The 17,034-nt window shown below is 46.5% G+C and overlaps 1 protein-coding gene across 10 annotated transcripts in view; it reads right to left on the bottom strand.

Annotated features, from left to right (window-relative positions):
* SRGAP2 (SLIT-ROBO Rho GTPase activating protein 2) overlaps positions 1-17,034 on the bottom strand; it is a 241,851-nt gene that overhangs the window by 51,548 nt on the left and 173,269 nt on the right. For 8 of the 10 annotated variants that reach the window (XM_059675299.1, XM_059675300.1, XM_059675302.1 and 5 more), the window contains exons 6-10: positions 13,792-14,007; positions 13,074-13,202; positions 5,352-5,576; positions 1,637-1,738; positions 327-524 (exon numbers count right to left, since the gene is read on the bottom strand). In XM_059675299.1, coding sequence (XP_059531282.1) covers positions 327-524; positions 1,637-1,738; positions 5,352-5,576; positions 13,074-13,202; positions 13,792-14,007 — 870 coding nt within the window. The remainder of the gene's footprint in view (positions 1-326; positions 525-1,636; positions 1,739-5,351; positions 5,577-13,073; positions 13,203-13,791; positions 14,008-17,034) is intronic. The other 2 variants (XM_059675301.1, XM_059675303.1) reach the window with 1 other exon arrangement.

Genomic DNA, 17,034 nt, shown 5'->3' with positions numbered 1-17,034 from the left:
TCAGTCAGAATATTTGAATGTAGTTCCCAAGACCCAAGAGATGTAGGCCCCCTTTCATGACCCCCTATGATTGAAAAAGAAACTTTCAAACAAAAGCCTACTAAATGGTCAAAAAAAAAATCTTGGTAGTGCACCTGGGTGCATCCTTTCTCTTGAGGGTCCCTGTTGGACACATACAACAAGCGCAGGGACGATCTCTGAATACGCCCAGATCTAAACCTAGGATATCAAAGACTGCCCTTCAGACACGTGACAAAGAGTCCAAGTCCCAGATCTGTGTGTGCAGCGCCTACAGATGATCTTTAAAGGCCAGCACGCTCCCTCACCGTGAAGTAGAACTGCTCTGTCTCTTGCTGGTTGGCTCTCCTCTTGGCAATGCTGGGCTTGCTCATGAAGGTTTCTGAGACTGTGGACTTGACGGACTCCATAGAGTTGCTGTACTGGAAGCAGTCAGACACGTCAAAATCCTCGACGGTCACAATGTCCTGGATGGTCTGCAGAGTGGCCTCCATTGTCTTTTTGACCTGCCACAAGGGCCAACATAATGCGTGAGGGGAAGGTGATGGAGAAGCTTGGAGAAGGGAAAGAGGAGTGGGCTGAGGAAGGAGGGAGGATGCTGTCAGAGGGTGCAACTCTGCCTCCTCCCATGGGACAGAGCTTAACACGTTAAGTGCCGTCAATCACCGGTGACTGACACTATACTTTCCGCCTGGAAGACCAAACAGGCTGGGCGCTTAACATGCTAAGTGAGTGACAAACACTACGTGGACCTGGTATCAAGTGCTACACTCTCCAGTGAGGACCTAAACCATCCCTTCCCTCACACTTGCCTTCATGCTACATACTTGACCCAGCTCCCAGCTCTTTTATTTAATATTTACTTTTAAAATTTAATATTAGTTCTTGGCTATAATAGAAGTACTAAGGGAGAGAGAGAACAAAATTTCAAACATACTCCATCATATAAAGAGCTACTTAAAATGTGTGATGGCCATGGTCCTGCAATGCCTCAGGTTCTATTTTATGACCTTCAACAAATAAACAAACTTATTTCCCATTTACAAACTAAGTGACCCAGGCCCAGTCCTTCCTAATCTTCCTGGGAAAAGTAAGACTTACTAAGATGCCAGGTAAGGAGCTATGTGAGCTCAAAAGAGAAGAAACCTGATAATCATTCATACTGCCCTTTTGAATTGGTTGCTGAAAGCAAACACAGTGGGCCCAGGAGAAAGTCACCCTCTTCTAAAAGGACAGAGATGTTTGAAGCGTCAAAGTCAAAAAGCCTCTGTTTGTTTGCAAATGCTGGAAAAACGCCAGGCAGGAGGGGTGGTTTCAGAGACACAATATTGTTCACTCAGCTGCCAAGTGCCATTTTGATTAAATGTGTAGAGGGGGAAAGAAAGCATTTTGCAAAAGCTCAAAATAGAGCGCAACCTTTGGCAATGCAAGAGCAACTTCCTGGAGTTCAAGGGCAGGATGTAGCAGAGGGGAAAATCCAAGCCTACATTTGGCGAGGAAATGTTTGCAGCAGCCCGGACATTCCCTGCGTGCTCCTTCCACTGCTCCCAGATAGGCGGCAACAAGTTCACCAGGGAACCTCAGAAGGTGGCTCTGGTCTCTTAAGCAGGAAACTTACCTCTTCGTTCTCAATCTTCAGGGTGGATAAGCGAGACTGCAGTTGTTGGCATCTCTGTACCAGCTCACTCTGGACAGGCTGCTGGGCACAGAGCTGGGAAGCCTGCCAGAAGCAAGTGATACCAGGTCAGAAGGAGGACCCTACTTTCGGCGGTTCTGGAGTCCCATTCCTGCTAATAAAACTACACATATTCAAGCTGTAAGGCTCACAGTTTCTACGTTAAACCAAAATCCAAAGCCAAAGTGTGTGGATCTCTTCCAGGACCAAATAGAACAAAGGAAGAATGAGGAGTGGGACCCATTTGGGAGGACCGGGCCTCTCTGTGAGCCCATCTTCAGATTGGTGCTTGGCAGAGGCCGATCTACGCAGGGTCTGTGGCTCCATGGAAGCCGAGTTAGGGCAGAGACGACCGCCTTGGGCAGCCCCAGCTGCGGACACACAATGCTTTGGCACAGGGAGGATTTCCTGCTAGAGGTCCAAGTGGCCACCTCTCTGGCTCCCCCTTCACCCCCCTTTGTACACCAGAGTGAAAGCAGGAGAGAAGTGGGTCAGGAGGCTAACTTGCCGCTGTTGGCAGTCAGCATGTGTTTATAAATCTCTGCCAGGCATGAGAGCGCTGACTCAATTAGAGACAGTGTAAAGCCAGGAACAAGTCTCCAGGCAATGGTAGAGGGCCCCAGAGGGCATGAAATCTGGTGGAAGCTGGCATTTTCAGAGACCTCAGGTCTTCACCAGAAGTGTGGGAGCGAAGTCCACCCTTCCCCCAAGGATCATCGCCAGCAAGCGATGTGTGAAGGAACGGTCAAGCCACTGTCTCCTGATGATGGCATGGCTATGGCATGAGCGTGAGGTCCCCCCCCCCCCTCCTCAGGATGACAGATTAGGAACAGGCTGGCAGACTGGGAGGAATGAGCCACGGGGAGGCAGCTCCTGTCACCTTACCACCATGTGTCTCTTAGCCTCTCATCTAAAGAACGTCTGGAAAGAACTGCCCTTTCTTCCCTAGCAATGAGTGGGCATATCCACATGCCCACAGACCATTCTCTTGCTTGAAAAGACAAAACCTCTCTTCAAATGAAGGGTCTGGGACTTGACCTTTTCCTTCATTGGCTTCTAAGCTCCCAACTAACTCGACCTCTTCCCCCAGCTGAGGGGACGGCTGAGCCAGCTCTCAGATCTGAAGAGAGCTGACTTCACTCTGGCTCTCGTATAAGCAGACACAATGAAGAAAGCTTGGTGGCCAGCTTTCTGGCCAAGTTAGGGCCAAGAGTAAAACTCTCTGGCTGCCTGATGTCACCGGTCAGGCATCCAAAGCCCCACCAACCCCTGGGGGCACCAAAAGTAGAGCCAAGCACCTCCTCCTCATACATCTGAGAGTTCTTGGCATCAACTCATGAGCGGAGCGCCCCAGAATACCAGTCAATGTGGGGCGCTGGCCAATTTCTGAGCTTCCAGTCAAAATGCCACCCGAAATTTGGCCCTAGTTCAGAGACTTCCAGGCAGCTCCCTCTTGTTGCCTCTATAGTCTACAGACAACCCACACTGATGGGGATAGACTGGCTGTAGGGACCAAGAAAGATCCGCCCTCTCCTCTTTCTATTTTCCAGTCATATAAAGGCTAGACTGGAATGCGGAACCTTTGCAAGATCTAGCACTCGCCCTGGCCCTGCCTGACTCAGCCACTGACCAGCTACATCACATAAAGGAAAGGCCTAGGCAGAAGACTAAATTTTTAAAGTAACCCAGACCTAGTAGGGAGGAGTCAAGGAGAGAAAACCACCTCCACGCCTGTTCCTTTAAGAAGCAGCAGGGCTGCTGATGCATGCTTTGGCAGTGGTCTTCTACCGGGGTGCAAGGTAATGCATTCCAGCTGTGCTACGGAGTATGGAAAGGAGGCTCTGACAGGGCTAGGAGGGGGCCCGAGCACCCAGCATTTGGATCCCCCCTTTATGGAGACAAGCTGTTTGGCTCAGAAGGACCAGTCAACACCCGAAAATGTATCGCACCACTCAGCTAGTCCCCAAGTCCCACTGATTCTTGGGAAGCAGTCTCAGAGGCAGCTGGAGAAGGGGCTTGGGAGGCAAGAAGCGAGGGCAGGTGAGGAATGGGGCTTCCTGGGGTTTGGTGACACTCCTTCCCCTGCTCTAATTGCACATGCTGCCATCTCACTTCCCCATCTGTTCAAACACTGACATTTCTCAAGCCACAGCAATGGAAACAGACTGTAAATGGCTTGGTTTTCCAAAAAAGGAGAGAAAAGAAATCATCTCCACATTTTTGTCTTTAAGAATGAAATGTCCCACTCACTATAGTGGCCTATTGATGACAGCAGATCCTCCGGTTACACTGCAAAAGTTGTCATTCTGGAGCAGGGCTTACTACAGAGGTCTGGATGCTAATTCTAACGGAAGCGCCAATCCCTTGCTGGGAGGACACTGTGGTTTCTTGGTCACCTATCACCCACCTCTGTCTGGTAACTTTGGCCTGACTGCCCTCCAGGGAACCTCTCTCTCCACAACTCACGCCATGTACTTTGGATGGGGGTTCTTCTCAATAAGGGGATGGTGATGTGACCTGGCAGAAGGCAAGCAGCTGACTGCAAATACCTAGTCACACTGAGTGACTCGGGATAGGCAAGTCACCCCATCAGAACCAAGAAGACACGTGAGACTATGGGAGCTTCTAGGAGGTAAGCAGATACCCTCTCCACTGGATTTCCACCCAGAAAAAGATAAGGCGGGAGTAGTCATCTTGCCCCCACAAGATAAGAGCCTGAGAATAGGACCGACATAGGACATGGAGCACACAGAGAAAAGCCGGGTCCTCATAAAATTCCCACTCCTAAATCTAGCCATGCCTGCTGGTTCCACCCTGAGCTTTTATTATGTAAGCCTATACATCCTCCTTTTTATTTGAGCAGCAGATTAAATGGTGGCTCTTACCCTCAGGGAAAAGGTTTACTCATTTGTGTGCACAGCCACCAGAAGTAGAACTGAAAGATTTGCAGTAATGGAAGCCAAGAAGCTTCTCTTCCCTCTCACTTTAGTTTATTTAAACCCCTCTTGTTTCAGTCACTGAAGGTGAAAAGTCCAAAACAGGGTCCCCAGGTTCCGCCTCCCCTGCCTGGGCAACCAGCACAGGCCTTCTGGATGCTATTGCAGCTCCTGTCCTCTCTGTAGGTACCTATGCTTTTTTGTTCAATACCCAAGTAAAACGACACCATTTATTGCAATCTTCTAACCCTAGGAGAATAAGGTACTTCAGAACTCTGCCAAATGACAAAAGATCACATTATTCCTCTCAGCCTTCCCTCTCCACAAAGCCATTGGTATCTGGCCCATCTCAGCTCTCACTTCTTCCAACCTCACCACTTGGACTCCCCCCTCCCTCTTCCTTTCACCATTACCGAACTGTTAGCAGTTTTTAGAACGCACCTGTTGCTTTTCACTCCTTTGATCCTTCTCATCCCTTTGGGTGCCCAATCCTCTGCATATTTCTAATTCTCTCTCAACTCCCCAGACGGTAAGCTCCCGAGGGCTCTAATCCCCAACGTCTAGGGTCAAGTTTAGTGGACAGCAGGCACTCAGTAGCTGTTGCTGAATGAGGGGAGCGCCTCACTCACCTGACGGGAATGCCAGGCCTTACTCTCCCCAGAATAATGCGGCCTTAGTGTTGTGAATCTAGATTCAAGTAACTGAGGGGAGGAGAGCCTCACCATGTCCCCCATGTGGGGCTGGAACTCAAACTTCATAGGCGGGCAGAAGACATTGTTGTACATCTCCATGAGGCGCTGCTTGTCACTGGTGGCATCCAGGTTTTCTACGGCATTCTCGATGGCATCCAGACCCTCGTGCTTCGACTGCTCCAGGTTCAACTCAGCCGAGAGGAAGGTGCGCAGCGCCCGGTTCAGGCTGGCGTGGTAGCCTAAGTCACAACACTGCTGTGGAGAGGAGAGCACATGAGCAAACCCTGGACAGCCCCAGGGCTTGGCAGAAAGGGAGGGTGGCCTCCAGAGCAGATGTGACCACGTCAATGAAATGACTGCAGTGGAAGAAGGTTGACATTCGGACTTCCAAGACCTGGGTGAGATGTCTCAGTTCCTGACTTCCATGTCAATGGTAAAATATACCTTAGAGGACTGTGAGGCACTCAGAAGAGGAGTCATTTGGACAAAATAAAATTATCAAATCATGCACTGTCCAGTGCTACTCAGTGCTACTCAGTGCTATTCAGTAAACATGAAAAGAGTTAAGAGTTAAAGGGAATCCTCTCCTATTTTCGGATTTCTCTGGGGACACCATTATAACAAATTTCAATAACAAAAATATAGCCTGCCAATCCCTGAGGGTTACTGTGGTTAAGTCAGTACATACCAACCAAGCCAGGCCATTTCCACACTCAGAGCCCAGAAGTTAGAAGTGTTGCAAGAACAGTTAATTCCACAAACTCAGAACTCGAGGTGGGAGAAGGACTGGGGGCCTGGCTCTGTCAGTGATCACCCCCATCAACTCCCAACATTCTAGAATAGGCCTTAAGCTGCAGACTAAGATTTCAGCACTAATGCTCCTGCTCTATAGAAATAGCATTTACCAGGCCAAACGTTTCTAAATATAAGTCTTAGAAAATCCATGGGAAAATCCATGTTAAAATAATTGGAATATAAAATAAAATATAAAATAAAAGCAAAATAAAAAAGGCATGAGTGAGACAACAGTATTGAAGAAGTACTGGATAGTAAGCCAGCAACCTTGGAAAAGCCACTCCCATCCCCGAACCTGTTTCCTCAACTGTAAAATGAACCATTTGCCAGGTCAGTGGTTTTCAAGCTGTAGACCAGAGCTCTATGGTTCCGTGCCAGAACCTTCTCAGGCTGCCCTTGAGAAGCAGTAAAAGGGCAGCCCAAGTAGTAGGACTTGGAGCCTCCTATCCCTGTTTCAACCAAACCAACTCTGCTCTTTTTTCTATTTAATAAATTGGCATTCTTAGTAAGGTCTGGTTTGAAGAAAGAACTCTTCTGCTAGAGAAAATGTCTAAACTACTTGACAAAATACAAACCCTAAGGCCCTCTTCAGCAATGGCATTCTGTAACTCTATGACAATCTTCCCCATCCCTCCCAAGGGACCCAGAGATCCCAATAGCTCAGTCGTCCATTATCCCCTCTATTGCATAAGCAGCTTTGAGATCCCAAACCCAAGAAGACACGTCAGAGGAGAATCGTGAACAGAGTAAGACCATCTGCCTGACTGTCACTGCATTCCATAAGCAGGCATCAAATCAACTCATTCCCAGCCTTGCCCCTTCATCCCCTTCATCACGATCACACTGGGAGCAGCCACTACTGGGGAAGAAAAAGCATGTGATCTGCCTCCTCCTCCCAGCATCTGACAAGAAGCTCAGCGACAGAGTGGCTGGGCTCTGGGTTCAGTGCCAACAGGCTCTGGCAGGTGCCTGGCTGCAGTGGAAGAACAGCAGTTACAGCTCAACTAGAGACGGAAAGACATTAAATTCAGCTGAGAGGGAAGAACAAATGGAAGCTAGACAAAAGCGGCTGATTGGGAGGCTGCACGTGCCGGAGCCCTTCCTCCTCTGGGAGACCTGCTGCTCTAGCCGGGCTGCCCTTCAGCCTGCAAGCCCTCCTGAGGTCTGTAAGTCTGATGAACAGAAGTGATGCTACCCACAGGGCTGAGCAAGGGTGTAGGCTGGGGGTGCGGGTGGGGGTGAAGATTTTTAGTGCAGAAGAGAATGTAGGGGGAGGCAGGGTGCCCTTCATAAACGCTTACATGGTTTTACTAACCTCCTTTTCTCTCCATTCTCACTACCTCTATCCTAATTCATACCCTTATCATTTTACACCAGGGCTACCTGCTTCCCTCTCCTGCTGAAGAGCCTAGAAAAGCTCTATTTCCCTGCCCCCCTAAATTAAAGACCACCTTCCTCAGTTGGAAATGTTTAAAATGCCTCTGTTTACTAAGTGAAGTTAAATAACTTGAGTAAGATCAATGGCCAAAACAAGTTGTAATCTCTTTAGTCTGACCATCTAACATCATCCCTCTCTAGCTGTTTCTTCAAACCCCTCTGCTCTAATACAATGACACACTCTCTGTTTAGGGTAACATATGGAAAACCATAGACCTCAAATCAGCTGTATGACTATGAGCAAGCTACTTAACCTCTCTAAACCTCAATCAGGGAAAATAGCAGTCTCATAGGTTGTTGTGAGGCCAAAACAGGATATCTATCTATCTATCTATCTATCTATCTATCTATCTATCTATCTCACTATGCAGACACTTAAACACCAGTCATCAATATCCTCAAATTCACCACATCTGCTCTTCAGCTCCTAGCATTTTCTCTTCTTGAAATGTTTCCCACTCCTCTCACCCATTGCAACTGGACCCAATTTTCGAGATCCAAATGGAATTCCCAGCCTCTGGGAAACCAGACAGCCCTGCAACCCTGGCAGGCACTGACCTTGGCCTCCACTCAGAACCACATTCATCAGCAGCCCTCATGTGACACAGAATACACTTCCTCACTCTGTGACTTGCCATTTCGTATCACCCCCACCAGAAGGCAAGCTTCAAAGAGGGCTTGGCCAGTGTCTTACTTCATTTTTTTAAAAAATATATTTTATTGACTTTTACAGAGAGGAAGGGAGAGGGATAGAGAGTTTGAAACATCGATGAGAGAGAAACATCAATCAGCTGCCTCTTGCACACCTCCCACTGGGGATGTGCCCGCAACCAAGGTACATGCCCTTGACCGGAATCGAACCTGGGATCCTTCAGTCTGTAGGCCGACGCTCTATCCACTGAGCCAAACCGGTCAGGGCGTCTTACTTCATTTTTAAATCCCCCACCATTAGGCCTTGCTGCTGGTAGGCATTTAATAAACATCAGTGGATAGACGGAAGCCAAGATGCCAAGCTCTCAGAAAATAACCCACTTAGGCTGCGTACGAGTCTAAGTCAAGTGGTAGATGTAGCCGCTGAAGGCTTTTGTGTTGTTCACCCTGCATGGCCCATGGAGGGCAGGGTGCTTGCTTGGGCCGGTCCACGGCCTCAATTATATAAGCGTTCTATAGCTTCTCTGTGCCAGTGAGTCGGGGGTCTGACTCATAACATACTCTTTGGCTCCTCTAACCCTCAGCTAACCAGGGAGATGCAAAATAGGTTTTCCAGAGCCTTGCTATCCGCAATCTGCAAGGGAACAGCTGGAAACAGAGGCATTAGCAAAGAAGCAATTTCTGCAAGGTGAGGTCATGAGATTTGAATACAGGGTGAGGCAAAAGTAGGTTTACAATTCTGAGTACACGAAACACAGTTCATGTATTATTATCCATACGAACAACTGAAAATCTACTTTTGCCCCACCCTGTATTTCAGAAGTACTAGGGGAATCCAGTGAGTGGAGGCAGACATCATTTTGCTCACAATGGGGACAAAACATGCTTTCTATGGCTTCTGATGGGTTCTGTAGCCAAGATGGGCTCCCTTGGCCATTTCTGGGTTATATAAATGTTTGATGAAACTTTCCCAGGGGAAATCAATTTTTTATAAGAATTTACTGATAGCCCATCCAGATGTGTGATGACATGAGTTGACAGCTCATTAACCCTTTACCAGTTGAAACCTGAGACTGTAGAGAAGGCCTAGGAAAAAAAGTGGGTATAAGAACATCCACTTCAAGCTCACACAGAAGAGAAAAATAACTGCCCTTCATAAGCTTTCCTGTCCAGAAAGCTGGGTTCCCTCATGTTTGACTTGGGTGCACACGATGTCACAGATTCTCCACCGATGGACGCAGCATGCGCAACACCCCAGCTATGCGTGAGAACAATGCCCTGTTCTTCATTCATCCATCTGTTCCGGGGCGACAGAGCCACAGGAGTGCGGGGGAGGAGCATCACATTCCAACGAGCCTACAGTTCTTAGGCTCCATCAAGTCAGCTCAGAATAAATGTCCTTTTGGCCTAAAGTTGGGTTTTCCTGGTGTGTATCAGATGCCTCACATGGATTGCTGCAGTCTGAGTTTAAATTTTATATTATAAAAAGCGGGCAAAGGCTAGTCCTTGTGCCAATGTACTGACATCAACAAAAAGAACTTTCTGCATCCTTACTGTCTGCAGCACACACTGAGTTTCAACCCACTAGGAAGAAGGCATCACACAGATGGCACAGACTGGAATAAGACTCACCCCATGTCTTAAAGCAAGTTCTGGATATTTCAAGATCAGAATGCCATCGTACCCAGACTCACCACTCACTCCTGTTGGGTCACTGCCAAAGCATCCTTTTGGCCATTTGTATTGCAAAGAGCAGCGAGAAAAAGGAAGTACTGACACATGCAATAACGTAGATGATGCTCAAAAACATCATGCTGGGCAAAAGAAGCCAGCTATAAAAAAGCATCTGTTCTATAATCCCATTTTTTGAAGTTCTAAAATAGGTCAAACTAATTCATGGTGAAAGAACTCAAAACAGTGGTGGCCTTGGGGAGGGGAATTGACTGGGAAAAGAAAAGAGGAACTTTCTAAGGTGATGGAAATATTCTATATCTTGACAGAGATGTGGGTTACAAGAGTGTAAGAATTTATCTTGAACATGTAACACTTAAGTTCAGTTATTGTAGGTACATTATATCTCAAAACATTAAAAGGCACAAAAAGGAAAAAAATCTTGGCTTAGGAAATCATCATCTTCTTCCTCCTTCTATTCCTTTCTTCATTCGATGAATAAACTATGCACTCAGCTAAGTATTAAGCTCTGCATGTATGTACTATGCGTGTATTAAGGTAAAGAAAAGACCTGTCTCCTGTCCTCACGAGCTTAGAGAGGAGACTAAGAGATCTTCCTCTGTTCTTAGCGCAGTGACTCTCAAACGTTTTTTGATCTCTAGCTCACAGTGAGAAATATAACTTACATCCTCTCTCTCTCTCTCTCTCTCTCTCTCTCTCTCTCTCTCTCTCTCTCACACACACACACACACACACACACACACACACACACACACACACACATTCATGGGTGTGCAAGCATGTATACTTATCTAACCGAACAGTTTCCCCAAATAAAACATAACTTTACTACTGCGACATACCTTGATATTTTCTTTCTTACTCTATTCCAGTCGGGTTTAATCATTAAAAAAAAAAAGAGTCAACCCATGGAAGTGATTGTCTGATTCCCTAATGGATGGTGACCTAAGGTCTGAAAAATACTGTCCTGGGGCCCTGTGCTTCCCTCTAGTGCGGCAGTGGATACTGTCTGTCTGTATGTCTATGAATACCTCTAGGGCAAAACTATTTTATTCCCTTTTGTGTGCCTGCTACTGAGCACACAGCCCCATCTCAAATAACTATTTACCAAAACATTTATAAAACACAAGAATGTTATCAGCCTTTCTTAGAGAGTAATTAATCTGTCCCCACCTCAAGAAAAAAAAACTATACCAACATCAAACAAAATAAAACAAAAGCCAACTTTAGTACCTGTGTGGCCTGGAATGCTAGCAACCTGAACTAGCTCACAGTAACCCAGACCCATGCCCTAGCTGAGTACTGAGGAGGCTGGCAGGCTTCTTTTCCGTGGTGCTTCTGGTGGCATTCTGTGAAGACAGGCTCTTAATAGATATATTTAATGAGGAGCCTAAGGTACACAATAGCTTACTTCTTAGACTGATGTTAAAACACCTACTAACATCTCATGGAGGGTCCGTGGATTGCCAAGGTTGTGCCTGACAAAGCTGCCCTGGGGACAAAAGAAAAAGGACAGGCCAGGAGCAGAGGGGTGGTGGACTGGCAGTCTGACTGGCCAAGTGTGAGATAAGCAGCAGACAGTGAGCATAAGAAAGAAGTGATTCTCTCCCTCACGCTGAGAACAGGCTTCTCTCCCAGTGAGGAGCCGTTCCCCTGAGGAGGAGAAAGGATCCTGTTTGGGGCTCTGACCTCCACTGAAGGACAGTGTTCAGATTGGCATCAACAAGCAGGGAGAACAAAGAGGCACCTGAACAGCGACCAGGGCTCCACTTACCCAGGAAGACAAAGGCACCCAGGGCGTTAAGGGGCTGAAACTCACTGAGTCAAAACCCCTGGTTCAAGAGACAGGAGTCTGTGTTTTAGAAAAGTTCCCCAAGCAACTCTGACGTGACACCAGGTTTAAGTACCAATGACCTACTCTCATTCTTCAGTTGGCCAGAGTGGGGCGGGGAGTGGAGGGGGAGAGAAAGCATAGTTCCAAAATAGCCCCATAGAATCCAGCAAGTTAGGCAAATCTTAGACCAGAACCCCACATGATATTGTGAAGTGTGGGAGGTTTGTTTGTGGAGAAACCAAGGCAGGCAGGCGAGTATGAGAGGTCTGGCCAGGGGCTTGCAAGCCCAGCGGCTGCCCGCTGCCAGCAAGAGGCAAACCTCAGGCCTCAGAAAGGAGACTGAATGACCAGGATCTGCCTGAAGCCCTGGAGACTGGATTGCTGATGCTAAGTCAGCTGGGGCCAGGCCCCGCCTTCTAATGACTGGAGGGAGAGGTGAGAAATGGTGTACAGTACACCTGAGCAGCTTCTGTTAGGACTGGTTCAGGAATGGGGCCAGGTTGGGCAGGTGGAAGGAATTGCAAGGCTCAACCACTACAAGGTTTGAGGGAAAGTAGCAGGAGAGCAAGGATGACCCATAAGGCCAAAGTCAAAAAACTTGATCCTGGTGCCCGCCCCATGCAAAACACATGTGCCCACTATCCAGCTTCTCTCAATGACTTGGTGCTACATACCAAGAAGTACGAGCCAGGTGTCAGGGGCATCTGAATGCCTTCCTATCCAGGACCTTAATTCGCAGCGAACCTGTGGTAGGTAAACCTCTTAACCCCTACATTCCTTATCTACAAAATGAAGATAGGTTGGTGCATGGGCGGTTCAGGGCTAGAATTCTCGCCTGCCAAACTGAAGATAGTAAACCTGATTCCAAAGGGTGATATGACAATCAAATGAGCTAAGACTGAGAAACATTAAGTTATAAACGTAAGGCATGGCATTCTAATGCTTTTGCTCTTGCCACTTCTACATGCAAGTAGCTGATTTAAGGGAGACAGAAGAGCATAGTGGTTAAGAGCATGGGTTAGTCATCAGAGCTGGGTACACATTTTGCCTCTGCCACTTATTAGCCAAGTCTGGGTAAGTCATCTGAACGCCGGGGATTTAATCTGTAACAATGGAGAGAATAATGTCTTGCTCCAAGGATGCTGATAAGAACTGAAGGGGAGGTAGTGTAAAGTGCTTCACCTGGTACCTGGGGCATGGCAAGCCCCTGGTGGATCATGGCTACTTTCTTCATGATTGTTCTCAAAATCCCTGAGCTGCCTGAGCAATAGAACCGGGGACGCCTGACCAGATCTCCAAAACCAGGAAAGAGGCACCCTGGAGCCCCAGCTTTCAGCACTTACATCAATAAGGTCAGACAGGTCGTGGATGTAGTACTTGAAGACAGACGCATTGGTTGCCTCCAAAGCCAGTAAGTACTCATTCCGGGCTTTAATGGCCTTCAGCTTATTCTCCGTGTACTTGGCTTGGCGCTGAAAAGGGAACGAAAGTTCAATTTTACTTTTTTTAAAAAGAGGAGACTGTTCTCTAAAAGATGAAAGTACAGCACATTCAAGAACCACAATTGTGCTGCTACTCCCTATGCGCATCTTCCTTAAATTGGGTTCTAATTCTGTTTAATGAGATTCAAGGGCACAATGTAGATCAATCCGGGAAAGGTTAATGAGGCTCCCTACTTTAGATGCGTGTCCCACTTTGACTCTATCTGCAAATACCATTCTCCTTCCTTGCATGGCTACCTTGAAGGAGGTGTCACTACATCCACCCCTGAGCAGCTGACACCTGAAGCCAAACCTAGGTCTACAGTCCCCTTCCAGGCTTGGGAAAGGTGACTGCGTGTCTTGTTTATCTGTGACGGTGAAAAACCAGGCGCTCACATGCCCAGGTTCTTCCAGATGCCAGATTCCTTCTGGGCAGACATCAAGGACTCACTTTGGGTGATTAGGCACTAAAAGAACCTAGAGCTTCCTAGTTCTGCTCTGTGCCTGCTGGGAGATTCAGATTAGTCCTGACTTCCAGAATGCGCCTCCCTAGCCCCTACCACTGCCGGGGCACACGCACCTTCTCCTTCATCTTCTCAATCTTCTTCACTGAGCTCCTCCGGACGTGCTTCTCCTCAATGCGGATGTTGGACGAGGAGTCAGGGGAGCGTGGGGTCTGCCGGTCCTCCTGCTTCACCGATTTGCCGATCTGCTTTTCCTCCTGCTTCTCTGCCTCCTTTAGCTTGCTCTGAGCACTGATGCTGTCGGCATTGTACATGTGATATGTCTTCATGACCTGCAAGACACCCCCGCCCCCACCCCAGAGGTCAAACCAATAGGGTCAGTTCTCTGCCTTACAGACTAACAGGCCTAGCCAGACCTCTCCCTCATGAAGCAATGTCTTCATGGCCCGAAGGGAAAAATTCTAAGTGTTTGGAGTGGATTTTAATATTATATATTAAAGACCACTCTAAAGCACAGGAAAGCAGGATTTGAACTGAGCCAACATGCCTTATTATTAAAATGACTTCTTGTCTTCCACCATGTATTATTTATTTGTATTTATTATTTGTCATCGTTACTCTTTTATATTGGCCAAGTAATTTCTATCCCTTAGTCATCTCACAATGCCAAGTAGATAGGAAACAACACCACCACTCAGACCCCAGAGCAAAGCCTGGGTAGGAACCCTGAAGAGGGTAGCACAGCCTAGGGAGTAACCTATACTTTTTGGACATTTCAGATATAAAATGGGGGGGGGGGGGAGGCTCCTGGCCTGGTATCCTGGGGATCTGTCTTGTCTGCTTTTTTTGGTTAATCCTCATCTGAGGATATTTTTTCCACTGATTTTTAGAGCGAGTAGAAGGGAGTGGGGGGAGGGGGGGAGAAACATTGATGTGAGATAGATACATGGAGCTGTTACATCCTGCCAGCCCCCCCCCCCCCAACTAAGGGCAGGATTGAACCTGCAACCCAGGTATGTGCCCTTTACTGGAATCAAACCTGCAACCCTTGGGTGTGGGGGCCAACACTCTAACCACTGAGAGCACCGGCCAGGGCTGGTCTGCTTTATACACATCAAACACTCTCTCTCATAGGAATTAGAAAAGCAGCAGCAATAACAGCGGCAGCTATCATTTCCTGAGCACTTAGTATATTCCTGGCTTGGTGCCAAGTGCTACACGCACATTTTCTCATTTCATCCCTGCAGAAATCCTGTGACCTAGACAACAATCAGATGAAACCTGTAAACCTGCACAATAAACCAGGTAAGAGCCTGAGAAGGAATAAAATCCTCATCACGTGAAACTGGAGTTGCCAAAGGAAGGAAGTAGTATCAAAGGAAAGGGATACAATTTTCCCATTTTCCATCAAAGCAACTGTCTGGGGGTCCAATGCCTTTTCTCAACTGAGCGGCCAGGAAGCTTGGGACTTGTGTTTGTTGAATTTCTACCACTTAGTTCATGCTGCGTGTCAGGCGCTTTATGTACATCACTTCATTTCATCCTCACAACAACTCTGGGAAAGACATGTCATTATTTCTACTTTTAAAGATGAGAAAACTGAGATGTAAAGAGATTAACTCTCACATCCAAGGTCACACAGCTAGTAAACTGCAGAATCAGGATTTAAACCCAGGTTGTCAGGCCATTAAGACCACAGACTTAGTCACCAAGCAGCAGTGTCGCCTCTGCATGGGACCAGAGCTGACCTTATTGGAAGGAAAGGTTAAGTTTCATCAAGAGAGGCTTGAAAAGAGAAACTGGTTTCATTTATAGACTTGAGAAAGATCAGTGGCCTCACACGAAGACTAATTTGGTCCCCAGGGGGCATTTGGTACTGTCTGGAGACATTTTTTATTGTCACAACTTGGAGCTTGCTACTGGCATCGAGTAGGTAGAAGCCAGGGATGTTACTAAACACCCTACCTACAGGACAGCCCCCACAACAAAGAACTACTGGTCCAAATGCCCATGGTGCTGAGGTTGACAAATCCCGGGTTAGAGGGACTTTGTGGGTAAACTAATATCTTAAGATCAGCTGGTGATAGAGGAAGGAATAAAGAATATTGGGACACTTACAAAATCAAAGTGCATTGGAGTATAAATAATGTCTCATTTTGGATGCAGAATGTTTTAAATCAGCTTCACCTTATTTTGAACCTGACATCATTTCCCATAAGTATAAGACCTTCTCTGCATATTCTCTACATAGGAGAAAGGATATTTAATATCGAGAGCATTAAAAACCTTTCTAAGTAATTCAAATGGTCCACCAGGTTTCCAGATTGACTACAAAATGAGAAAGAGGCATCTGGTCTCCGGGGTGAAAAAGGGAAGACAGGAGGCTCCTTTTTCTCTCTTTTCACCTGAATGTGACCAAGGGATTCAAAAGCCTGAGTGAATAGTCAAAAGTGAATGATTTCTAAGAAAGTGATATTCTGTTTCATGAAGATGCATAATAAATAATTAGGAAACACTATCAATAAACACAAGAGACAATAAAGAGCTCAAAGGAATAGTGCCAACAAGACAACATGTGAAGGAATAAAAATTAACAACTTATATTGCTCCTTCCCCCTAAAGAACGTAAAGAACTCTCCCAAAATAATAAAACACCATCTCATCTAAAAAACTATAAATTCCTAAGGGTAAGCACCATTCTTTTGTGTTTTCTTCTCTTCTCCAAAGTTGGGAAATATGTAGACAGTGGTAGTTTTATAATCAATGTGGTTGCCTAAATGACTTAATGACACTGAATCTCTCTTCCATGGAAAGAGGAGAGAAGTACCATTTCTTCCAACTCAAGGGAAAACTGAGGCTTCCAAAGGCTACCTCAGTATAAGTGATATCAAAAGAATTGGAGAGAGAGGACTTGGAAAAATATATAGATATAGATATAGATATGTAGTGAGGCAAATACAAACTAGGGAAAAAATTCAAGAAGTCTAAATCCTCAGTTCTGCAAAGGGAATTAACTTTACTTTGAAAAACACAATATTGAGTTTGTGTTTAGTTCTCCCTCTCCAAGCCACACTAAAATAATAGGAAAAAGTTATTATCATTGTTTTTAGTATAAATTAAGGCATATTTATAAGAATAAAAGTGGGGAAAAAAAGAATAAAAGTGGAAGACAAAAAGCAGGAGACAAATAGTAACTGACCTATTGAACCCTAAACCAAAAGTAGGGAGAGCCAAGAAGCAACCAGACTTATATCACAAAAGCCGCAAGAGGAATTGCTAGCAGTGAGATGAAGGCGGAGCTAATAACAAGAGAAACGATTGAAGGCCTGAGAACAGTCAGACTCCCAGATCCCATCTCC

This window comes from Myotis daubentonii, chromosome 18 (genome assembly GCF_963259705.1).
Source record: "Myotis daubentonii chromosome 18, mMyoDau2.1, whole genome shotgun sequence".
Lineage (NCBI taxonomy): Eukaryota > Metazoa > Chordata > Mammalia > Chiroptera > Vespertilionidae > Myotis > Myotis daubentonii.
Note: the sequence above shows the minus strand (reverse complement) of the source record. Positions and strands in the feature narration are given on the sequence as shown.